Source organism: Canis lupus, chromosome 22 (genome assembly GCF_048164855.1).
Source record: "Canis lupus baileyi chromosome 22, mCanLup2.hap1, whole genome shotgun sequence".
In the NCBI taxonomy this organism is placed as follows: Eukaryota; Metazoa; Chordata; class Mammalia; order Carnivora; family Canidae; genus Canis; species Canis lupus.
In genome coordinates, this window is record NC_132859.1 from 20,917,331 (window position 1) to 20,942,598 (window position 25,268).

Below are 25,268 nucleotides of genomic sequence, written 5' to 3' on the forward strand. Positions count from 1 at the left end.
CTCTCCACAGCCACTCTGTGGATGAGGGGTCTGACTACAGGTCATTCCTCATCTTGGAAAGCTTCAGTTCTGAACCTAATTCTTTTATGGTGGTAAAGCACCTTTGGAGTTGTGAAAAGCATATGAATACGAGGCTTTTAAGAATTTCTCAACAAGCATAGATTCTCATAAACTTTTGTTTAATAACATTGATCCCTTTGAAAGACCTAGACCAGAAAACTGGTGGGAGACAAGAGTCCTATGAAAAAGGCCAAACCCACACTCAAACCTAAAAAGCCAGGATCCAAGAAATGAGGAGGCAGGAGTGGTCTGGCTGCAGTGACCGATCAAGGGAGAGCTGACTAGCTTAGCAGGCAGGGTGGCCTTCCTCCGCGGCATGTGCTGTGACCCCAGGTCTCCCCCAACCAGCCTCTCTCCACCTGAGTCTGAAAGGGATGGAGTTGCTGAGGCCAACACGAGAGGCCTTGGCCCCAACTCTCAAGTGTTCTGCAGGACCTGGAGCTCCAACCTCAGGGCCATAATAACGTTTACTTTGCTAGCAAAAAAAAAAAAAAGGAGTAGGGGCTGCTACGTGAGAACCTTAAGGAACAAAGCAAACTTCATTGTGTGCAAACTGCAAACTGCAAGTAGGGACAGGATGGAAGAAGATGCTGGAGGGTGTCACACAGGGAGGAAGGAGAGCTTCTTAGCAGGGGAGAGACAGCACACTTCACATTGGAAAAGAAAACTCATTTTTAGCAGCCCTGTAGGTGGGAAGGAGAAGAGAAACACTGTATTTATTAAGTGCCATCTCTTGATCGTCCCTATAACATTGAAAACTAGATACTGTCACCCCAATTTACAGATGAAAAGATATGCAATTTGCCCATGGTCACATGGCCATAAGAGGAGACAGGATAGAAAGGAGAGAGGAAGAAGTGTTTTGAATGGCCCAAGAAATGCACCTACTAACTTATTTCAGTAACAGGTAAAAAGGGGCAGGAGGTTCATAAAGTCACAGCTTCCTTAACCAAGCCACTCTTTGGCAGGAGCCAAAGAAGAGTCACCAGGTCATTCTTCCTTCCTTGGGCTGGAAGAGGAAGCAGCTCTCCCTACTGGGGAGCTCTCCGGATGCTGACCTCAAGAACTGGGGGTAGTTCCAGGAAGTTTCAATGTGTTCCTTAAATTGTGTTCTGCTTGCCAGAAACAAGTAAGTGACAGATGAAATTAAGCTTCTTAAATAGTGAAAAGAAAAAATAAATTAAGATCCTTGATCTTAATATTTAGCAGTGGCACTAAAAAAAAAAAAAAGTAGAAAATAGTACCACTCATTTCTTTAACTACTGTGCTGCTAATGGCTTATTGTTCACAGTGTGGAGCTGAAGCGTACAAACTAGAATTCTTCATTTAGAAAGTTGAAGTCCATCTTGTGTGTAGGGGAAATATACACAGTTGCTTCTTACACAGAATTAAGCCCCCTGTAAGAGGGGGAGAGCCAGGCTATCCTTCGAGCATGCGCCAAAGCATCTGAAGACCAGGCATGGCATGGAGGAAAAATGGGCACAGGGAGAGCTGGTCCTGCCCGCCCAGGCCTGTGGAGTAACCTCACAGTCACTCCTGCAGCCCAGGCCCCACCTCCCAAGCAGCAGACTAGCAATCCATCCAAGGCCCTTCCCCCCGGCCCCTTCCAGCACCTCTGGGTGAGGTCCCTTCCCCAGTATGGAGTCCTGGGTAAGCTCCTTCCAGATCCTTCCACACTGCCAAACCTCACCTGGAGTTTGCTTGATTTCTTATTGATTCTGTAGATGCCAAGGAAACAACTTTTACTCCTTCTTAAAGATTGAGTTATGTTCTATTTAAGTGTGTTGGTTAAAGTTATGTTCTGCTTGCCTGGGTTTTTGGAACCAGAAGCAAATATACTGAGGAGAATTTGCTGACAGTTGTTTTAGTTCAGATTTTCAGAACTCTCTCCCTTCCATGGCCATTCTGAGATACCATTTTCCCAGTTGACCCTAAGTGACTTCTGAGGGAAGGACAGGTTTTTTTGTTTTTTTGTTTTGTTTTGTTTTGTTTGTTTGTTTGTTTTTTCCTGCTGTTCTGCAAGTGTTTAAACAGGATACTACAGGGAGGAAGACTTCAGCTGGGCTGTGTGAGGTCTCTACACAAACTCAAGGCGCCTTTGTCAATGCACAGGTGAAGCCTGTAGCCCCATTTAGGACAGGGACCTGTCCCAGCCAGAGTCCCTGACCCACTCAAGACCACTGCAGCTTTACTGCATGGGAGCAGGACGGGAAGCCCACCTTTCAGGGTTCATCTTAGCACCGAGACTGGCACCACCAGCAGGTCTTAAGTAGACAGAATGAGGCATTTCTACTCTTACAGAGCTGGGATATTGAGAACATTTATCTTAGAACATGACACTGATTGGTATCATAAGACCCAACAGAAGCAATCGTTTCAAACATTAACCTCTCTGGGCCTCAGTTTTCTCATCTGTAAAATGAGGAATCATACTGGGTGACCCGAGTTATAAAATCCTACACAGATTTAAATGATGCCATGACAGCTCCTAAGGGAGTGATCAAAGCAAATTAGGAGGAATACAGCTGTCTATTCAAAGGGAAAGGGGAGAGGGAAATTGAGAGAAAGGAGAGATGCTTAGGGAGAGATCATAACTCCCTGATGTTTGGGGAAAGGCCATGACAATGCCTCGCATTCATTTCTTTCTCCCTTTCATTCCCCTGCCAGTAGGTACGACAGGGATTGGAAAACGCGATCGGAGTGGGCGAGAGGAGGTATGAACGCCTTCCAGGCAAGTGGCAGTTAGGGCTGGGAACCTTGAAGACAGAGAATCTTCTGGCAAACGGAGATGAGGGTGGCTTGGCATTCCTAGCAGGGAGGGATAAATGCTGTTATTTGTTTGTGATATTTGGAATCAGCCTCACTGCTTTAGAGTTATACCTCGTTCATTCATCAATGGAAAAAATATTTACTGAATGCCAACTTTATGCCAGGCGTTCTATTAGCCACTGGGGATACAACAATATGAAGCTTATAATCTAGTGAGAGAAACAGAAATTAGACAAATGCTTATTAAAATAACAAAATAATGACACTCGTGCTAACTGCTGTGAGGGGAAATTACAGGGTGTCAGGAAGGGGGGATGTACCTGATACACAGAAGAGCGTCACCGAAGGCTCTCCAAACTGAGAGAGAAGGGACAGATAGAAGTTAGTCAGGAGGAATGTGTGTCTGCAGGGTGCCCAGAGGGACAGAGAAAGAGTGTGTGTGTGTTGGGGTTGGGGGGGGGTTGTGGGAGTAAAATATGGCCTGGTGCCGTGGAGTCATGTCTCCCTTATGACAGAGAGTCTTAAAAACTGCAGGTGCAGGAATAAGACTGAGGAAAGGATGAGTCTGGCCTAGAACTCTGAATCTCATCCTGAGGGGAACTGGTAGTCACTGATGAGTTTTAGTGAGGAAAATACAGGTGATCAGAGCTGAGGTTTCAGAAGATTTCTCTGATGTAGAAACTGGGTTGGAAGGCCACCTCAATGCATGGGTGGGACAACTGGAGGTGGGTAGAGTGGTTCTGGCAACACATGGCTATAGGTTGCACTAGACCTGTGGCTACTAAAAAGATACCCTGGGATAGCATCCCTAGGTTCTCATGAGCCAAGTGTTGGGCAGGGGCCAGAGAGACACTTGACCAGACCACGGGCCACGCATCCCCTTAACACTCTTCACGCATTGGCTCTATCTCTCCAACCAGACTTTGAGCCACACTGTGTCCCTGGGCACACTGCCTCCCAGCTCCCCATAAAAGAGGAGCCTACCAGTACTGGATATCCTACCCCACTGACATGTAATATCCAGATTCTTTCAGCCAAGGCCTGTGCCGGCCCCAGTCCCTGGAACGCACTCTCACAGCCTGTCCCAAAGCTCATTTCCTAAAGGTCTCTGTTCACTGGCAGCTTCTCAGCCTCTCCTTCCAGACATCTGACATACTGCCTCCTGTGTTCCTTTATATAATTGTCTTTTCCCATTAAAACGACAACAAAGCACCATAATTTGCTTATCGGCTTGGCAAAAAATTAGAAAGACAAAATACAAAGTCTTGGTAAGGATCTGGAGCAAAGGGCACTCGCAAGCCTACTGGTGACAGTACGACTGATGAAATATTTTAGAAGTCATATCAGAAATTTTTTTCAACATTTAAAATGTTGGCCACAGCTCAGATCAATAGGGGAAAGGTACATCATTTTAAGAAATCATCGCAATAACCGAGTAACCATCTGGGAAAAAACAACTTTGCATCCATGCCTCATTCCTTACTTCCAGGAGAAATTCTTAGTGAATCAGAGCTTTAAACATTGAAAATGAAACCACAAACATACTAAAAGAAATCATGGACAATTTATGTATAGTAATTACAACATGAAACTCAGAAGCCACAAATGAACCGACTGATCTATTCAACTCTACACGATTTTTGTTAAGGGCATAGCAAAACTGGCCAGAAATAAAATCAAAAGGAGAAAAAAAAATGGAAACATGCTGGGAAGAAACTATTTGTAATTTATCATGGATAAAGTGTTAATTTCCCCTAATATATAAAGATAATCTATATATCATTAATGAAATACAAAAACAAGCAAAGGATACTAACAAACTGCTCACTACAAAAGAGATAGATACAACTCATAAACTTATGAAAAGATACTGAACATCATTTAATATCATCAAAGTGATAATTAACCACATTGTGACACATTTGTTGGGGGGGGACAGAAGTTTGATAGCACACTGTGTTGGAGAAGATGTGGAAAATATGCGCTCTGATATGTAGCTAGATGAAGGGCAAATTGATACAGCCTCTATAAAAATTTTGGTTTTATTTACCAAAACTATAACTGCATATACCCTTAGACCCAGCCATTCGCTTGTAGGATCAAGCCTCAGATATTATTTTATATATATAAAGATAGGTATGAACAGTTGTGACCTGCAGCCACCACCACTTCCAGAGTTTTATATCTGCTCACAACACCTGGAGGTGGCTGGACCTCAGAGGATCATGGGCTTATGGACAAGATAGAAGCCTTCTCCAATTTGCTCTGAGTGGAACCTCTGGGAGTTTTGCACAAGCATGGTCGAAAAAAACCTTAATTGCGGCAGAAATTCTCACCAATCTGTGGGATAGGGAGTACTCAGAGTCTGAAATAATTTGACTGAAAAAAAAAATAAGGTCCAGGACCTTTCTTATGCATCTTTATTTGTGGACTAAAATTCATAATCCTGCATTACAATCTGACTTGAGTCCTCCCTTCTTGGAGCTCTCATCCGCACTCCAATACAGAACCTAAGACCCATGTTAATGTCCATCAACTAGTAAACACATAAATAAAATGTGATGTGGCCAGACAATGGAATACCATTCTGAAATAAAAAAGAATGAATTGCTGGTACATGTGACATGGACAAACCTCTAAAACATTATGCTAACTGAAAGAAACTTGACTTAAGAGACCATATATTGCATAATGCCTCATACATGGACTGTCCAGAAAAGGCAAATCTGTAGATAGAAAAGTCTTATTATTTCCCTGACATTGGAGATGGGAATGGGGAGTAATTTCAAACGGGCAGAAGAATCTTTTTTGGAGGTGATAGAAATGTTCTAAAATGGCATAATGTATGGTGATAACTATAGAATTCTGTAAACTTACTAAAAATTATTGAACTATACAATTCAAGTGAATAAATTTATGACATGTAACTAACACCTCAATCTAGCTTTTAAAAAATGTCTTTGGGGTACCTGAGTGGCTCATTCGGTTGTCTGACTCTTCGTTTCAGCTCAGGTCATGAACTCAGCATATGAGATCAAACCCTCAGTGGGGTTCTGTGCTCAGTGGGGAGTCTGCTGGAGATTCTCTCTCTCCCTCTCCTCCTGCCTCTCCCCCTGCTCATGCTTTCTATCCCACTCTAAAAAGAATAAATAAATCTTTTTTAAAAATTCTTTGGGCAGCCCGGGTCACTCAGCAGTTTAGCACCACTTTCAGCCCAGCGTGATCCTGGAGACCCAGGATCAAGTCCCACGTCGGGCTCCCTGCATGGAGCCTGCTACTTTCTCTGCCTGTGTCTCTGCCTCTCTCTCTCCTTGTGTCTCTCATGAATAAATAAATTAAATCTTTAAAAAATAAAATTAAAAAATAAAACATTCTTTGTTATCTGATCCAGCCTACTCCTCGACACCCCAACAATGTTGGCTTGGTCTCTATTACCCACAAAAGGCATGCCCATTGCAAGTTCAGGCCCTTGCTTGTCCTGTCCACTGAGCCAGGGATGCCCTTCTCATGCCTTTATCCCTATATCCCAAGTGATCAGCATTTGCTTGACCAAGTTCATTTGTGAATGAATAAGTGATGCCTGAATTGAGGCAAAGATGGCATCTAGAGAGGGGACAGGTGACCAAGGAAGTGGAATCCCTATCATTGATTCTGGGAGCCTGAGTAGAATCATTAGGGTGGTCCAAAGATGGGATCAGAATCTTGGGTCCAGGAGCCCACTCAAGGACCACTTGATTTTGCAGCCTGGAGCCAGGCAGGTGTCAGGCCAAAAGCATCCTCCATGTGCAACACACCCACTTTGTCACCATAATTTGCCATTTCTTCCAGAACAATGTTCCTTTTATTTGGCTTCTCTCTTGCATTCCCATGACCATGTGCTAGGGCTGGCATTACTTAATGCCTGGACTTATGCCCTGATTTGCTGTTTGTCAGAAAGTAATGACAACAGACCAGGCAAGAGATGGCAAGGATTCAAACCAGGGATACATCCTCTCACATCTGCACATGGAGACAGTGGCCATCCCTGCCTCCTGATGTTGTTGCTGTTCTGACTGGCCCTTAACTCCTTTCTTCTACCCTCATCCCATTCCTCCAAGACACAGAACCAGAGGATAACCAACCTGGCTGGAGTCCACTGTAGATCATGTTGATGGAAACCTTTCATTGACACATGGGCACACTGAGGCCCAGAGACATTCAATAGTTGGTCTGAAGTCGGGCAGCTGAGGAGTGCGAGAGCCAAGCTCTCCGTGTAGCTCCCTCCTGTGAGGGGGCTCAGGTATTCTGTTCTCCACGACGCCTTCCTAACTTATATTCAGCTACTGTTTTCCCGAATGCTTAAAAGCATGATTGAGCTTATTCCACACAATTTAGCATTTCATAATACATCGTTTTGAACGATTTGTTAATTGCTTCGTGTAGGACTTTGGATTCCGCTACCAGGCTGTGAGCTCCTTGAGGACAGGGAATTATGTTTTGACTAATTTATTAGTTGATTTCGACAAGCACAGTAATTCTATGCATTTAGCTTTGCAGCACTGCTACTACACCGCTGCATTTTTATTCAGTAATATCTGGGACCAGTGAGATCCACTGGTTTCTCAGGAATCCCTTCTCCTCTCACTTTTTACCCTAGAAGATGTCCACACATAAGTTTGCAACCTCCTGAAGATCTATCACCAACTTCCACCTCTCCCCAGTGCCCCTAGACTCTTTCCCTAGCTGCCTGCTGGACGCCTCCTGATGAAGACTTGGCGCTCCCCCACGCTCTCTGCAGTCCTCCTGTGCACGGATGGCACCTCCACCAGCCAGTCTCTGTGCCAGGGATCCAGGAAGCACTCTGGACTCCCCCCCACCCATTTCTGTCGCCCATCGCGGAGCTGAGGTGCCAAACCCACATCTCTCTTCTCCTCCATAGCTCATCCATGCGGTCTGCCCCTTTCCCCACTGACATCCCTCCCCTTCCTGGTCACTCTGCCAGGCTTTCTCTTTAACGCCCCTGTCCAGTGAGTTTTCTAAAACACAAATCCATCCTCCCCACGGGCTTGTCCCTAGTGAGCTGCACTGTGCTGGGAACCTCTCCATAATCCCAGCGCCTAGCCCTCAATAAATACTGGAAGACCGAGGGATCCCTGGGTGGCTCAGCAGTTTGGCGCCTGCCTTCAGCCCAGGGCGTGATCCTGGAGTCCCAGGATGGAGTCCCGTGTCAGGCTCTCAGCATGGAGCCTGCTTCTCCCTCTGCCTGTGTCTCTGCCTCTCTCTCTCTCTCTCTCTCTCTCTCTCTGCCTCTCATGAATAAATAAATAAATAAATCTTAAAAAAAAAATACTGGAAGATTGAGGGAATGAGTAAGGCCCTGGTCTGTTCCTTAACTTCTCTGCCTCCTTAGCCCCCGGTCCTTTCCTGAGGACTTACTGCTGGTGACACCAGGCTAACTTATGGCTGGGAGAAGAAATGGAGCAGCTTTGCACAACCAGCAGAATATTAACAGCCTTTGAAAGAGCACTATTATTGATGCAAATGGACCACCTGTCCTTGAGATAAGCATAGTAAAGAAAACAATGACAACCATTAGAAAGTACTTGTTCAGGCTTTGAGACCATGACTTTGATGTATGAGAAAGACACCTCTAGGTTCCTCCAAAGATCTAGATTTGTTAAACTTGCTTGTTGGAAGTCAGATCTTGCAGGTCTGTTGCTCAGTAGTGACCAGCAGTGTCTGTTGACATTTGAACAGTGCATATTGGGTGTATATTCACTATCTGCAGTCTGGATGTGTGTGTGTCTAAAACATGCTGTTCCCCTTCAAAACCACTGCCATGGATTCTATCTACCTGCCCATCTACACTGACTTCTAGAACAACCTTCAGAAACTCAAACACATTCTTTATCCTCCAAGAGTGGATTTGGAGTTCAGAAACAGACAAAAGCACTTGGAGCCAAATCTGATGAGTCAGATGGATGAACAAGCTAAGAAATAATATTTCTTGCTCAAAAATGAAGAGCTACTATAAAATAAAGTGAAGAGAAGCAAGCTGATAGTTCCAAGTATGGAGTTTTGGAAAGATTTGTGATAATTACCTGCTCCCTGGACTGCTGCAACATCCCCCTGTAGACCCTGCCCCTCCCAAAAGCCCAAAGGCTACCATGATGCTGCATCCTAAGAATTGCCCTGAATAAGCCATTTCCCTGGGGCCTGACCGGGAAGGACACTTCCTCTGGACACTGCTATTTAGGAGGAAGATATAATTGAAACCGGCTTTTTGGCCTCTATTAGCCTAACAAGATCCCAGCTATTCTGATTTGTATGAAGCCCAGCGCATTTAACTCACTTTTTAAAATAAAGAATCAAGCATCTATTACACCCCCAAGCAGTGTTCTCTGGGTGTTGGTGACCCAACAGTGAGCAAGAGACAAAGTCCCTGCCCTCATGGACTTCGTATTCTAATAGAGTGAGCCAAAGGATGAACCAGCAAACGAATAATATCAAGTCAGACTGTTAAATACACTTGAGGAACAGATAAGGGGACGGAATGACAGCTGGCAGTGGGGTCATCAGGGAAGGTCCCCTTTTAAGCAGGGATCTAAATGACACCAAGAGCCACCAGCCTAGAGAGCACCAGACAGAGGGGTGTTCCAGGCTCAGAGAACAAGAATGAATGCTCTGGAGCAGGAATGTGCCTAGTCCATTGCCAAGAAAGCCCGGAAGCCAGGGTGGCTGTCAAATCTCACAGGGCAAGGGGAAAAGGGAGGATGTGAGGCAGGAGAGGTTGCCAGAGGCCAGGCGGGCCCCACCTCTGCCAGTTATAGCTCTGGCTATAACCATGGACGACTTTCTGAGCATTAGTTTCCTCACCTGCAAAAGACTGTTTACCTTGGTGGGTGCCGGGAGAACCGAAAGATCGTGTAAGTAACTTATCTTGCACCGTGTGCCTGCACGCAACTTCCATTCAGGAGGTACCAATTATCATTTCCACTATCATCATCAGCAGCATCACCATTGTTAGGTTAACCACAGGATCCATCTCTGGCTGACACATCAGGATGTGGAAATCGTCTCCTCCACCTTGGATAAATAATCCCGTGTCTGGTCAGCAGAACAGTAGGACTAAAGGGACGAAATCCACTTCCTCAGAGGCCTGGAAAGAGGGCCAGTGGCCCCCTTCCCTGCCCCTCCTGAAATCTCCAGGCTTCCTCTGGGCAGGTTTCAGCATGGATTCCCTTCTCTCAACTAGGCAATCCCTGGAGCCCTGTCAGCTACCAGTTCAAACCGCGAGGAGATGACATTGGACTCCGTGCACAGGCTTAGGTTTCCTTCAGTCCATATTTGGGCACAGACTGCTGTTTGAGGGAACCTGTTATTTTGCAAACCGTCACTGCCAACACACCCAACGGAACCATATGGAACCTCCCCGGCACCGCCCAATCAGAGGAAACCCAAAGACCCACTTTCAGACCCCAGTTAGAGACGGCTGCCTCTCTGAACAGGAAGCCCACTGAGGCCCGACAGCACACAACTTCACAGAGCCCACAGGAGGCCCCTGATTCTTTGGGGTAGCAGATTGCTCGGGCTGGGCTGGTACTGCCATCCAATCGGCCTGGACCCCAAGCACGTGGCCACTGTGTAGACAGTAGGCTAAGTCTGAAAAAGCTGAGATATTAGATAAGCTAGAGGACTAATTAAAATGTAAAATGTGGTCCATGGGGCATAAATTCTTACAAGCCCTGAGGGATCTACCATTTAGTACACCAACCAACCAAGGCGGAGATGTACTCAATGGCCCTCCTGAGGGCTGCAAGCACTAGCCCACCTCCCAATAGCCTTAATTTACCTCCCAGATGTGCTAGGCCGGGAGGAAGGAACGGCCCCCACTCATTACCATGGCTCCATGTGGTGTGCCTGCCCAAGAACTGGACTGGCTACCTTGAGGCGGGGGCTGCTGGAAAGGGCTTTGCTACTGCAGTGGTACAGAGCAGCGCATTCCATCAACTATTCACTTACTCTCTGCCATGCAGAGGAGCACTGGGAGGGGAGTACGGGACACAGTTAGGTACGGAAATGATTAGAATATGGAAAACATACTCATTGTTTCCCAGTGCAGTCTCTAAAAGTTTCTACAAAATCCTTTTAAAAAAGACTGGATGGAAAAATGCAAGAAATATCGCCTTTGAGGTGGAAGCAGGAGAAATGGCCCCAAGCAGAAACACATCCGGATCGCTGGGAAAGAGATTTTTGTGCTTACTCCAAAAGGGTTGGGATTAAGAAGCACTGCTGTCACCATGCCTCACACAGGACTCCAGAAGTCGTGGTGACCCCCGGTTCAGCACAAGAGTTCAATTCACAGACTCGGGAGTCAGCCAGATGCAGCTGTGTGACCGTGGGCAAGTCTTTAAACCTCTCTCAGCCTCGGCTGCTCCTCTGTCGCAGGGACACTAACAGCACCTACCTTGTGAGATGGTCGTAAGGATTAAACATGACAATTCACGTCAAGTACTTAAATCTGAGTTAGGGACCCCTTGCAAGTCAGCTATTATGATATCAGCGCCCCCCCCCAGACATATGCTTAGCCCCTCCCTGAGCACAGGCCTGTTATTTTTCCTTAAAAGTCTTGGCTCCCCTTCCATGGTGTGTATGATCTAGGACTCTTCCCTGTCTGTCCGGCTGTTTGCACCTGCGTATCCTCTTTGGTTCCTGCACATGCGTGTGCATGTGTGGGTACGTGCCTGTGTGCGGTTGGGGTTGCAGGTGCTGGCTGGGGCCTAGGTGGGGCCCGTGTGCCCTCTCTTGGGTATGACCCCCCCCCCCCAGTCGTCTTACGAGCACTGATCCGCTCTGCCCACTTCCAGCCAGGGTGAGCACCTCTCACTGCTCAGAGATCCCACGGCTCTGGGAGCCACTAACAGAGAGCGAGGCTGGCTGGGCCCGAGGTCCAGATGGCATGCATCTCTTTGCATCCTGGCACATTTCACACCCCGGTCTCTGCCAGCACGCCAGGAGAAACACTGCAGGCTTGTGCCTCCGGAGGGGGCTCCTTGTCCACAGCCCCCGGGGCCACTGTAACTTCCACCAGGCAGCAGCATTTTGTACCAGGCCCTGCCTGGAGTGGGGTCCTCAGCCATTATGACAGCTGCTGCTGCTGTTGACACTGCAACAGTGACAAATTCATCCTTCTGACAAGATCCCTTTAAATAATTCACAGGGAGCTAGGGATTAAGACACTGTTTCTCTCTGTCTCTGTTGGGATTTAAAACACCTCCAGCTGGGGTATTTAAAGAGAGTATAATGGGCTGCCCCCTTGGGTCTCCCCTCCCCCTTCCCCCCTCTTTCCCATTTCCCAAACTCAGCCCCCACCCCACCAGCCAGCCCGATAACAAGGAGGCCCAGAAAACAAGAAAGAAAAAAAAAAAAAGGAGGGAACCAGTGCTTGGCTGGTCACTATGGCAACCGTGGCAGGGTATTCAGCTGTCATTATCCCAGTGCCTCACACATGTGATTATCTTAAGCTGTCGATTGAATGTGGTCCTCACTGCTGTCCAACAAGGCCTTGTCGAACAAGGCAGGGGCGGGAGCTGCAGGGCCCCAGGCCCCAGCTGCCTAATCCTGCTCTACCCAGATCAGGGTTCCACTGATGAGGGAGGAGCAGAGCTACCAATGGGAGAAACTGAGGACGTTTCCCTGCAGCTCGGAGGGATCTCTGCTCAGGAAGCGCATAGCAGAGACTGGCCTGAGGCTGGCCTGAAGCTGGGCCACCACACTGGGCCAGCCACTAGGGACGTGGTCTCCTCAATGCATGAGAGCAGAGAGTTCTGGCTGCACCAGGGCCAGGCTGGCTGTGGCCAGCTGGAGCCGTCCTGGAGACGAGAGCAAGCTGTGGGGGATGGAAGAGGCTGGTCTCCCTAAATTTCATGGCTTCCTGCCATCTCAAGGTTGGGGAAAAATCCTCATTCTCAGGGTTCAAGAAAATCACATCTAGCCTGGGAAGAGGACACACTGCCCTCCACCCTGTCTTCTCTCTCCTCTGATTGTGAGAGTGTGGCCGCAGTGTGTGACCCACTTCAAGGCATTTTTTTCCTGGGACTGCAGCTGCTAGGGTGTGGTCTGGGAAGCCTGGGGAGGGCTTTGCTCTCATTCCTTTGCCTCCCGGACTTTGCTACAGATTGTCTTTGCGTTGAGGTTCCCAGGTCCACAAAGATTCTTTGAATAACATGATCACTGGTCACCCTAGTGACCCTAGCACTAGGCATGCTCCAGATTTTCCAATATTTCTTTTAAAACTCGGCTTCCAGAATGGTCCCATTGTGGTGATATGCTCAGGCCAGCACAGCACACACCAGGACCACCATCACCTGTGACTTGTACCTGGATTACTCCAAATACCACAAGCTCAGCCTGGCCTCTCCTGCTTCTGTATCCTGTGCTCAGTCCCCATGAGTAAGTGACCAGCCACATGCAAGTCCCCGCCACCTGGGGCACTGCCCACCTGGCTCGCCCCTGGCTTGTTGCCGCAGAATGAGCTGTTCAGGTATAAACGTAAATGCAGACCATCGCCACTAACCATCTTAGTTTGAAGGCAGAGCTCTCCATCGGCAAGATAAGTTCAAACCTCAACTCCAACATTTTCCCTGTTGGCTGTCCTTTGTAACACCGGGCAGTGCACTGGACATGCTGCCACCAGAGTGGTGAATGGGACAGGGTCCATGGAGAAGAGGATGTGCCATGACTAGACGCCCCCTCTATACTATCGGCACAGCAACACCTCAAATGGAGCAGGGGCTGGCTCTACAGAAGTGCCAATGAGGCCACTGGATGGGACAAAGCAACTCATGGGGGCCCATCCCTTCATACATCTCACTTCCTAGGAGTCCTATTGCCTGAACATTCACTGAGGTCTAGGAGGGGAAGCTGACCCCCAGGCTCCTGCATCACTGCCTGGAGCCAGCCATCCCCAGGGACTACCTGTGTCCTCCTCTGGATCCCTATAGGTCCTCCCGGACCTGGTGCTCCCTGCCCCCAACTGCACACATCACCAAGTATCTGTTCCACCTCTCCCCATACAACTTGCTTTACAAAACAATTCATGTCGTGCTTAAAATGTGCACTGCTCATTAGCACAGGGCTCTCAAACCTTCTCTTTCTCTTCGTAGAAAACAGGGAAACCTTTGCCCCTCCTCGCCCCTCTTCCCCAGTTTCTCAATGACAAAATGACTCTGAGATCCCTTCTTCATAAGTCTTTGGGGGCAGAGGTACAAGAGTGAACTTTGTGTCCAGACCGGCCTGGGGTCAGTCTCAGCAACACCCCCAAGCAGTCCTGTGACTCTAGATAATCGCCCCGATTCTCCGTGTCTGCTCTGTAGAGTGGGAGGAATAGCACCTGGCTTGCACAGGCCTGGAGAGAGTTCGCTGAGGTCAGACAAGTAATTTTCAGTGCCTGGTACACAGCTGGTGCTTAATTAAGGAAGACTAGTAGTAGCGGTGGTTATCACTATCGTTAACAATAACATCGTTATTAATAACAGGGTGGGCCCTCTGATGGTATTCATGTAGGAGCAGCTTCCCAAAGGAAACACTGGAATGCTGATCTTGTTTCTCTAGGGCCCCCTCAACCAGTTCACACCCTCACCCCTTGCTAGTCAAGTCCCTCAAGCCAGAGTCACTAGTCAGGGCAAGTGGTACTGACTGAGCTTCAGAGTTTACAAAAAAAAGTAAATATCTAATCCTGCCAACCACCGTACAAACAAGATCTTACATTACCCATGTGATAGGGCAGGAAACGGGCTCAGAGGAGTTAAAGAATGGAAAGGAAAATGGAAATAAACCCAGGACGTTAGATTCCAGATGCTGGGCTTGCTCCTTTATACCACCAGAAGTACAGCAACCCCCCTTTATCCGTGGGGTTCCTGTTCCAACACCTCCAGATGAGGCCTGAAACTGCAAATAGTCCCGAACCCTATATATGTTTTCCCTGGGTGTACATAGTTAGGATAAAGTTTAATTTATAAATCAGGTACAGTAAGATTCACAACAAGAACAAAAAAAAAATAGAACTATTATAACCATCTACTGCAACAAAAGTCATATGAATGTGGCATCTCTGTCTTAAAATATCTGACTGTATGGCACTCACCCTTCTTGTGATGCTGCGAGATGATAAAACGTCGCTGGATGAGAGGGAGTGAGGGGAATGATGTAGGTATTGTGACACCGCGTTAGGCTACGACTGGCCTCCTGACAATACATCAGAAGGAGGCTCTTCTGCTTCTGGACTGCAGCTCACCATGAGTAACTAAACCTTGGAAGTAAAACTGTGGGTAAGGGGAGACTGCCATACAGTGCGATTTGGGCCAGATGATTCTAGAACCTTTGGCCGTGAGGGGAGGTAAAGCCAAAGGCATCATTGGAAGGCAGCTCTGTTCCCACAGAGACCAGGCTCGTGCCTCCAGAGCCAGACTCAGGGTGCCCACCTGTGTCTGCCGCTTCTGCCCTCCCTTCTTCCGTTTTCCACCTACCCGTCTTTGTGAGGCCTCGCAATTGCCTCACCTTCCTTCTAAAGCTTCCTCTTGCCCCATTTCTTTCTTTCTTTCTTTCTTTCTTTCTTTCTTTCTTTCTTTCTTTCTTTCTTTCTTTCTTTCTTTCTTTCTTTCTTTCTCTTTCTTTCTTTCTTTCTTTCTTTCTTTCTTTCTTCTTCTTCTTTTTCTTTCTTTCTTTCTTTCTTTCTTTCTTTCTTTCTTTCTTTCTTTCCTTTCTTTCTTTTTCTTTCTTTTTCTTTCTTTTTTAAGGTTTTAGTTATTTATTCATGAGAGGCACAGAGAGAGAGGCAGAAACACAGGCAGAGGGAGAAGCTCCCCCTGTGGGGAGCCCGATGTGGGACTCAATCCCTGGCCCTGCGATCACGCCCTGAGCCGAAGGTAGATGCTCAATCACTGAGCCACCCAGTTGTCCCCCTTCCCCCTCTCTTTCCTTCACCAAGGCAGGTAGTGTGCTGGAGCCGTGAGTTCAGGCTCTGCTGACCCACCTCGGCTGTGCCCTCGTGCCTGTGTCAGGAGACCTGTTTCCTTCCGCTGCCCTGAGAGCCACGCCTGCCTTCAACTTGAGAAGCTCCATCATCAGGCCCTTGGTCCTCAGGCTCACGTACCAGCGGCAGGAGGCTTTTAGGGTTGGAACTTGGGATGCAGTGGGGCGACTGCCTTTCTCGGGAATTTTTCGGAGGAGAGCAGAGACACCTATCGACCTGGGCAGATGAAGGCTCCTCCACAAGGGGGAAGGAGCACTGGGTGACCTCTGGGGTTCTCACACGGAGTCTGCAGACAGAAACCTCTCCTGCTCTGCTGCTGATCGTGGCTCTGAGCCCTTTCCAAGAGCAAGATGATCAATCTGCCAGACAGTAAGGTTCTGGTGACCCACCACAACTCCCAAAGTTCTTTAATACAGCAAGCGAGCTAGGGAAGCATCTCTCCCTTAATTTGTCTCCCTCTTCCACTCCTACCTTATCCCCCCCGCCCACACACACATGGTCATACCACCAATATAATAACTACTCTTCTCAATGACACTGGCCATCTGTGACATTCTATTGGCCTCTCTGTTAAAGGCCCACACACACGCCCACAGAGAAGATCTCATATAAAAGCCCCATGAGAGAGCAATGACAAATGACGAAGCCAGCCGGAACGGTGCCCTTGCCTCTCAGTTGGCCCACCTCTCCTCTCCTGGGGTCCCACTGGGCCTCAGCCCACCAAGCCCCAGCACCCTTCCCAGAGTGGCAGGGGCACCTCAGCACCTCTGTAGACTGTCTTCCTCTCCCTGGGGCCCCACCTCCCCGGCTCCCGTGCCTTTGTCTATCACTGTCTCTGTCAGGCAGGTGATTTTAAACTTCCATTCCTAAAAGACGCATATTATATGAAAAAATGTTTTAAGTGCCTCAGGGTGTTTTGTTCCTCATTGCTTCATAAAAGTGACATTAATAGCCAGGGAAGAGCACTGCTGAGTGCAATTACAGAGGATGTTTCAGGTATGAAAGCTGTTTGGAGCCTGCTAATGTTTTCTAATTACAGGCCTTTTGGTAGCGAGAGAAAAAGATAAAGAGTGGGTGGGAGGCCCAGGGTGGGGAGCTCTGACTTATCTCAGTGGTTTACCTGAGGAGGCCAGGGGACAGAAGGAACGGAGGGAAGGAGCGGGGAGGTCAGAGGCCTACTCCCTGGGAGGCATGGCCTCTCTCAATGGAGAAAGCAATATTCATTCCTGGTAACAGCTCAGGGAAAGGATAGCATCCATCTACCGCGCTGTGAGGGAAAAACATTTATATAGGGAGCCTGCATTCGAGGAGCCCATGGCCACACAACCCGGGATCTCCTTCTGGAGCCAGCCTCTGGAGACACCACGGTGGGCAGCACTTCATTTGGAAAGATGGTACAGCAAGGTGGTCAGCAGGAGGCAGCCTGCTGGAGGTCAGATGTCAGCTCTGGCACTTTCTAGCCATGTGATTGGAAGTAATTTCACAGCTGATTCTGTGCCTTAGATTCCTCATCTGTAAAGTGTGGCTGTCATGAGGATTAATGTGTGCATGGCTGTCATGCACTTACGGCCTGTGATACACGAGTTCTAATTTTTCCCCATCTAGCACCTGTTCATCCTTCCTGTAGCTATTCCCCAATTCCTTCTGGGGACTTACTCCCTCTTGCCCTCCATCCCTGGGCTTCTGGTGGGCTCAGCACAACACAGAGGTAGGGCACAGAATTTAGTTGGGTCACCGGGCGCTCTGCTTGTGCAGGACTAGTTCAGGGCAGCCATGGGATTCAAGCCAAGCCCCTGAGGCCCATTCGGAGCTACTTTCAAGGGCTTCTCCCAAGGCAACCACAAGGAGGGATGTGTTCTTCCCCAGGGGATATGAATGAATGAGGTTGTAGGGACTGGGGCTGCTGCAGACTTCTTGTGACCTAGAGGAGGCCCAGCACGGAGCCAGCACCATGAGAGCAGACACAGGAGAAAGTGGATGGGGAAAGAAAGAATGAGCAGGGGCAGAGACGAGACCAAAGCCTCTGGAGAGCCCACACAAGCCACATCAGCCCCTGTACCATTCAGTTACATGAGCCAGGCAGGGCACCTCCTTTAAGACTGAGTTGGGCTTTTCTGTCACTGGCCACCAGAGAACCTGACCGATATAAAAGTGTGACTTTCAGCAATAAGCGACCAGGCCAAAGGCTCCCAAGTCCTAGGTAGTAGTGCCAGTCTGAGAAAGGATGACCAATCCCAACCCCCTTTGCCTGCCTGTCCCCTGTCAAGGCCTGAAATTCAAACACCAGAAAACTCCATTCACAAAATCATTTAGCCCAGAGCTAAATTTCTCTTGAATTTGCCTAATTTAGTTCGGGCTTTTCTGTCTTCATTAACATGATTGAGTCATCAAATAAAGAAAAGAGAAAAATCCAGTCCTCCAAAGGGTTAGTACTATGCTAACACTTCTTGAATGTTTACCGCAGAAAATGTTTTACTGACTCATCGCATCTATGGAAAAGATGCCATCTTTGCCCCACTGAGGAGAGGGCCAATCTGGAGCTGAAAGAGTCTAAATGCCCAGCCCAAGATCACACAGAGGGGAGCTGCAGAGCTGGAATGGGAGCCAGTTTATTTGATGCCAAGGCCTAGAGCCTTCAGAGCTCCTCCAGAACTTCTCATCCATCAGACAGATAAATTTCAATTGATTTTGCATGGCCTTGGAACGAATGGGGTGTTATTAGAGTGGATTTCTCTCCTGAGCATGCTTTCCTTATTCCCATGATAAGGGCAGCCGGCAGGAGTGCCTGGATGACTGACAGGAAGCAAGAGGCGGCCTAGGACAGCCAAGTGTCCAGGAGGGTCCATGTGGACAGCAAGGAGTGGCTGTGCAGTGAGGCCCTTGTCCTGCTCTCGTGGACGTGTATCTTGTGTCAGGACATACTGAGTTCATTTACCAGATACACGTGTTTAAATTCGTGTCATTCCCTTTGCGGTGGCCTCCTCTGGAAGCTCTGCCACTAAGTCCAATAACCCTCCCATCATTTAAGATACTTTCAGAACTCCAGGATTGAAATCATTTAACTTCACACATACACATGCATATACAGACCCGCATATAGACACACATACAGGTATGCAGGTGACTATAAATACATAGATATACATATATACAGACACACATACACACACATATATGCATACACACATATACATATATACACACATACATATACTTAGACACACATATAAACATATATATACAGATGCTCACATACACACATACACGTATATATACACATGTGCACATATACACACACACATATAGATATACAATCAGACACACATATACACAGACATATATATAGGCACACACACCCAGCACACTCATCCTGAAGGCTCATCAGGCTTGGCTCTGGACTCCTTTTTCCATCCTTCCTCCATCAAATTCTCCTTCCCATATTGGCACATAAAGATGTGCCAATATTAAAGTAGTCAACAGAGTATGTCACAGGCTATGAAGATGGGTTCCCAAGGGCAGTGCAGATGGAGCTGGGGTCTGGAAGCCCACAGAGTGCTCTTTGAAGATCACTCAGGTAGATGTTTACACTAAGGCCACATGTCCCTCCAACACAGAAGCCACCGGCGGCCCCAGTACACAGTGAACCCCAGAAAAACTCTTGAAAAGCAAAACAACTCTGGGGCTGGATTTCCAACAAGCAAGTGGAATAAGCCCCACTATTAGAGGCACCTGGGCTTGCTTTTCTGACCTACCATCCAGCATCTGAAAGCAACTGGCACCTTCTGGTAGGTGTCCTGGTGTCCTTGATCATGTTTACCTCAGGAGAGGTGGCACCATTTGCATCACGAAGTAAGCTCTTTAAAAAGATACTGACAACCAACTGGGTTTTGAGAGGCCTACGACAAACATTTTATTGGGCTACAGTAAACCTAAATTGAACATTTTCTAAGTTCCGTGCTCGTTTCAGCAGCACATATACTAAAATTGAACATTTTCTAAGTTCAGAACCCTGGGTTGGAGATGCAAAAGTATCAAGAGTTCTCCTCATTTATTGGGCCAACAAACATTTATTGGAGTCTACCGCCTGCTGGGCTGCTGCTGAGCCCCAGGGATAGAGATAGAGCTGCTCCATCCTCTGGCCAGCGGGGAAGGCCACACAGCAACACCTGGTTAGCTCACAGAGCCATGGACACTATGTCAGAAGCCGGCACCATGCCAGTGTCACCAGTGAGGGTCCCCAGGGATACAGTTGCTGGGAGCTGAGCTCCTCCCTGGCATTTGTGACTTTATAAATGTTCCTTTCTCCCTCTGCTCACCAGGTGGCCTCCACTTCAGGTTCGACCTAAAGGCTTTGAATTAACGGTGCAATTAGATCTGAAAGCAACATTTGGGTACAACTCCTTCCTGGTTGTGCCACGGAATATTATGATCTGCTTTCCAGCAACATAACTGAAAACAGTTTGTGGGCTCTGTGTGGGGCAGGCAGTCCAATTCGTCTCCACAACTGGCGGTTCTCGAGCACAGCAGTGAAGACACCCAGTGAGCCCCGTAAAAGGAAGAACCCCACGGCCTCTCTCTGAGGAACCAGCCTCACAGGCCATGCCCTGTGGATAGGGTTCATTGGAACGCCAGGTGGGCCCCCTGGAAGAATTATGCTCCTTCTGGTCAGGCAAACTCAGTTCTTTGGGAACACTCAGGCTACCAGAACAATGCCAGCCCACCCTTCTCCGTCGTGAGCATGCGTGCTCGGTATCCAGACTGCAGAGAGGCTCTGAGGCCTCTGCTCCCTCTTGAGGGTAGGGATGAGGGATGTCTCTGCCTCAGTGGGTCCCACGAAGATGTGGGCCACCCACCCAAGCTCCTGGCTTCTCAGATGCCTGACATTGGCCCCTCTCCCTGGACCTCTTTACTACCCAGAAGTACTCTCTACCTGTCTTTTTTTTTTTTTTTAAGATTTTATTTATTTATTCATGATAGAGAGAGAGGGAGAGACAGAGACAGACAGAGACACAGGCAGAGGGAGAAGCAGGCTCCATGCAGGGAGCCCGACATGGGACTCGATCCTGGGTCTCCAGGATCACAACCTGGGCTGAAGGCAGGCACTTAAGCCGCTGAGCCACCCGGGCGATCCCCTCTCTACCTGTCTTAAATCCAAGCCCTGACTCAAGTCCACGGCCTATGGCCCTCCACCAGTCTCATGAGTCTCAGCTTCCACCCCTCCATCTGGGCCCCTACACTTTGTCACAGTGGTCAGACTGCTGTGGCTTCACTCTTCTTCTTACTGAATAGATGCCATGACACAAGACACCAACCTCCTCTCACCGATGTCCTCTACTCCTGGTCCTCGAGGACCAGGCCCTCTGTGCTTGCAAATCCACACCTCAGGATGATTCCAGCAGCACATTTCCTCCAGTATGATCAGACAACTGAAGGAGGCCCACTGATCGAGGTGTCGCAGACGCATGGCCCGCCACCACAGCTAGGCCACCACACTCCTTCTAAACATGCCTCTCTCCAGCTCTCTAGCAGTGGTTCCTTCAAAGCTGCCCCACCCTCCTAAACCCATGACCACCCACCCTCGCTGTCTGAATCTGGCCTCTAACCTCAGCGAGAAGATAGATCATTGAAAGAATTTTCTGTTTTATGGCTTCTGTCACCAAACCTGAGTACCCATATCTCTCTGCAGGCCCTTGATCTCTGTCCTGCCATTTCAGCAGAAAAGGAATCCCGTCCCCTGCAAGGCCAACACGACCCACAGCCCCGTTCCCTCCATCCCCATGTGTGGTCTTCCTTCCCCTACATGAAGTGCTGTCTCCATCGCCTCACCTCTCGTTGACCTTCAACTCTTGCTCTCTGGCTTCTACTCCTGTCCCCTGTGAAACCCTCCACACAAGTCACCAACAGGGGCCCTGTAACTGAGCCCACCCAACCCCTGAGGCTCTTGCCAATTCTGACCCCCCTCCCCCCTGACACACTCCTGGCTCCTCTGAGAGAACCACCTCATGGTTTTCTCCTGCCTCCTCAGCCTCCTTCCCAGGTTCTTCCTTCTGTATTTGACATTGCAGCGCAGGTTGCTCATCCAAAGTTGTCACCTCTTCTCCCTCCAGATGCTCCCTGGGAGGCCACAGCCATGCCAGGCTCCCCTCCCATGGATGTGAGGCTGCCTGCCTTCCAATTCCACTGCTCACGAGTCAAGCACTGGCAGAGCCAGTCCCATGGGTGCCCTTCAAACTCAACAGGTCTGATGCTGAACTCGGCCTCTTCCTGCCCAAGCATGCTGCTCCTCCCATGTCCCCCATCTCTGAGAATGGCACTGTCATCGACCCACCTGCCCAGGTCAGAAACTTGCAACAAGGACCCAAGTCAGGTGGTGAACTAGGTGGTCAATTTCCAATGGTGCACAAATAGGCAGGACCCCAGCTACCTTGGAGATTACCCCTTTGGTATGACCAAAGGGGTGCTAGAAGCCAGGGGGGTAGAAATTAACCCAACACTAACATATAAAGAGGCAAAATATGTAACTGTGCCAAGTGTTACTGAGGAAAGTACCCTGGCCCTCGGTGGACCTGGAATGCGGACCCAGCGATGTCAGGGATGCAACGAAGGTGTCCCTGCAGATGGGCCTGAAGATGATACAGAAGAATTGCTCCAGTGTTTGGCCTCTACGACGTGGTAAAATGGAGCCCACCTGTTTGGTGGGAGATGGGAAGGGAGGTGAATTCTGTTTGGTCCAGGCTTAGATTGACATGCTCATGAGCATCCAATGCAAGATGGGATAGGGACACACACTTGAGAGCCACTGGGGTGTTCAGAGAATCGGGGGCAACAGCCTAGGATGAGAAGAGTGGGCGATGGGGAGAGGGTGAGAAATGGAAGCATAGTCCCTGTTCCTCCCTCTCGACCCTGGGTGAGGGCCAGCCTGACCCTCCCACCACTCACTATAAACCAGACAGGCTCTGAAGCTGCTCAGGGCACGAAGAGAAGAAGTACCCGGCTGTAAGTTCTTGAGAGAAAAGCATGGGGGAAAGGTGGCTGAGTCGTGGCTGCTAACCAGTGGGAGGGCAAGCATGGAGCAGCCCAGCCAGCTGCTGTCTCTAAAGGGCATCACTTGACTTTGAGTGTTTTCCTAAAGGACAATCTTCCTTGGGAAAGGAGAGCAGAAGTTTAAAGAAGACAGGTGGTGTGTACAAAAATCAAGGGGAAAATTAACCATAAATCATGTCGATGCCTCATGAAAACACAGGCCTTCAAACAATAACGTAATTTGTAAAAGAGTGGCAAGTTCTTAATATCCAGCAGCCTGGAGAGTTGCTGCCTCATTGGTTTGGCGTAAATTTCCTGGTAGAAGTGGGAAAGGTTCCCTCGTAGCCCATGGTGCTCCCAGCAGGACTGGGACTTGGTCAGCATGGGCAGGACTGGCCCCTGCCCCTGGTCCTGATTCGGCAAACACCAACCCATCCTAATCCTTGCCTTCCTGACTCCTAAGATAGGACACCTGCTCCTGGCGGGGGTTGGGAGTTGGGGAGGGCTGTTCTGTAAGTATTGGGGCTGGAAGGGAGACAGCGAGAGCTGGGAAGTAGGCAGAGCCTGTTGGGACCCTAGTGTCCCATTTAGAACTGTCCCTACAGTAAAAGGGGGCCACGGCCTGGTTATGCCTTGTTGTGACGTGCACCACAGGGTGTAGACAGGCTCAGGCTAGAGATCACCAAGGGCAGGGAAGGAGACGGGAGACGTGGACTGCCCTGCCCCCGCCGACTTGGCTCCCTTGCTGGAGTGAAGAGTCCCCTCACTCCCCTGCCCCCTCCCCTGGTGATCAAGCCCTGCGGGGAGCCAGTCACCCATGCCAGGCTTCTGGACGTCATCTCTCCTCTTCCATCTCCTGCTTCGTCCCTGCCGGCAGTCCATCCATTGCCAAATGCTGCCAGTCCTTCCTCCTTTGCTTTGCTCTAACAGCCCTCTAAGTAGCCTGTTTTCAGCCCTCTCTTCCGACCCACCCAAGACAGCTGGGAGAAGCTCTTAACTGCTTTTCTCTCAACTGTTCCCTACAGTCCTGTCAGCAAGCGTGGCCATGTCATTCTCCTGCTCAGGATCTGTCCATTTCCTACAGGAGAGAATCGACAGTGCTGCCTCAGCATGGTAGGCACGGTCCTACCACCGTGCCCCTTTCCAGCTCATACCCCAGCCCTATCTCAGCACTGTCTATACCCTGCCATGTTTCAGAAACACAGACTCTCCTCTCTCATGTCTTTTCATGACCCTCTCCCTCCAATTGACTATGGGTCCTACTTGAACTATCTTTGCAGACTCCTCATTCACCATCTGTCAAACTCCTACATACTCTGTACACCCCAACTAGCAGGCACCTTCTCTGCAAAGGCTTGTGTGTCCCTTCTAAGTTCCTCACTTCCAGCTCTGGGCCATACTTGCCTATTGATCTCTCCACTCCCACAAAGAAGAGATGTCCTTTAGCCTATCCATGAACATAGTGGTCTCCAGCACCCATGGGAGGCCATGAGGTCCTCAGAGCTGGTCCATTCTTATAATTAACAGGGTTTGACCAGGGGCACAAACACTGACCAAATGAATGAAGAATATCTCTCTAAGCCAAGCACCAGGTGAAAGAAAGCCTTAGCCCTTCTGACCTCTAGTTCTCCTTATGCCTTTGCCTCTTGGCAGCCCTGTGGGCATCACAGATTTCTGATTTCTGATCTGTATCAGCACCACCAGCCTGAGTGCCCAGCTCTTGGCAGCCACTAGCCCTATACCCACACAGTTACCTAGGGGCCAGCTCCCTGAAGGACTGTGTCAGGAGATGGCCTGCAACACCACACTAAGGAGCAGGCTCAGCTCTGAGACCCCTGGTCCTGCCTCTCTGTGGATGGGCAGGGGACATAGCCATTCACACCTATATTCCATCCCCCTAGATTTCCTGCCCTATGCAGGCTCTGCTCCTCCAGCCATCCTACAGGCCCAGGACCACACAGCAGGACTGAAGAATGGATGGTTGACACTCACCCCTGATGCAGGATTGGCTGTCCAGCCCAGCTCTGCAGTAGCTGTCCTGGTGTCCATTAAAGTTTCTGTGGGTCAAAAGAGAAAATCTGGTGAGTCATAAGGATTGCTAGACAGTGGTCCTTATGCTTATGAGGTTACTAAGGACTGTAAATGTCAGTGTCAGGAGCCTTGGGCCTCTTTGTGAAACCTAAGGCTCAGAGAGGGGAAGAGGCTCCTCAGGATGCCATGGCTCAGACCATCAGGTATCCTGATGCTACATCCATTACTCTCTCCCTGAAAGCCCAAAAGCCGCCTGTGGTGGATGAAGTCATCGCTCCAGACACTTTACCCCCACACATGGCTTCTTCCCAGCATACTCTTCCAGAGGCTCTTCCAGAGCTATGTCAACCCAGCAGCCAGATTTAATTTGTTC

The 25,268-nt window shown here is 49.0% G+C and overlaps 1 protein-coding gene and 1 long non-coding RNA gene across 6 annotated transcripts in view; one reads left to right on the forward strand and one right to left on the reverse strand.

The window, feature by feature from the left end:
• EPHB1 (EPH receptor B1) overlaps positions 1-25,268 on the reverse strand; it is a 473,975-nt gene that overhangs the window by 267,391 nt on the left and 181,316 nt on the right. For 3 of the 5 annotated variants that reach the window (XM_072792651.1, XM_072792650.1, XM_072792649.1), the window contains one exon: positions 24,857-24,921. In XM_072792651.1, the coding sequence (XP_072648752.1) occupies positions 24,857-24,913 (57 nt within the window). In that variant the 5' untranslated portion in view covers positions 24,914-24,921. Of the gene's footprint in view, positions 1-11,646; positions 11,876-24,856; positions 24,922-25,268 lie in introns of those variants that run through there. The other 2 variants (XM_072792653.1, XM_072792652.1) reach the window with 2 other exon arrangements.
• On the forward strand, positions 20,172-24,882 carry LOC140613986 (uncharacterized). The gene is made up of 3 exons (XR_012014897.1): positions 20,172-20,473; positions 21,949-22,177; positions 24,766-24,882. It is a non-coding gene; the product is annotated as an uncharacterized lncRNA (long non-coding RNA).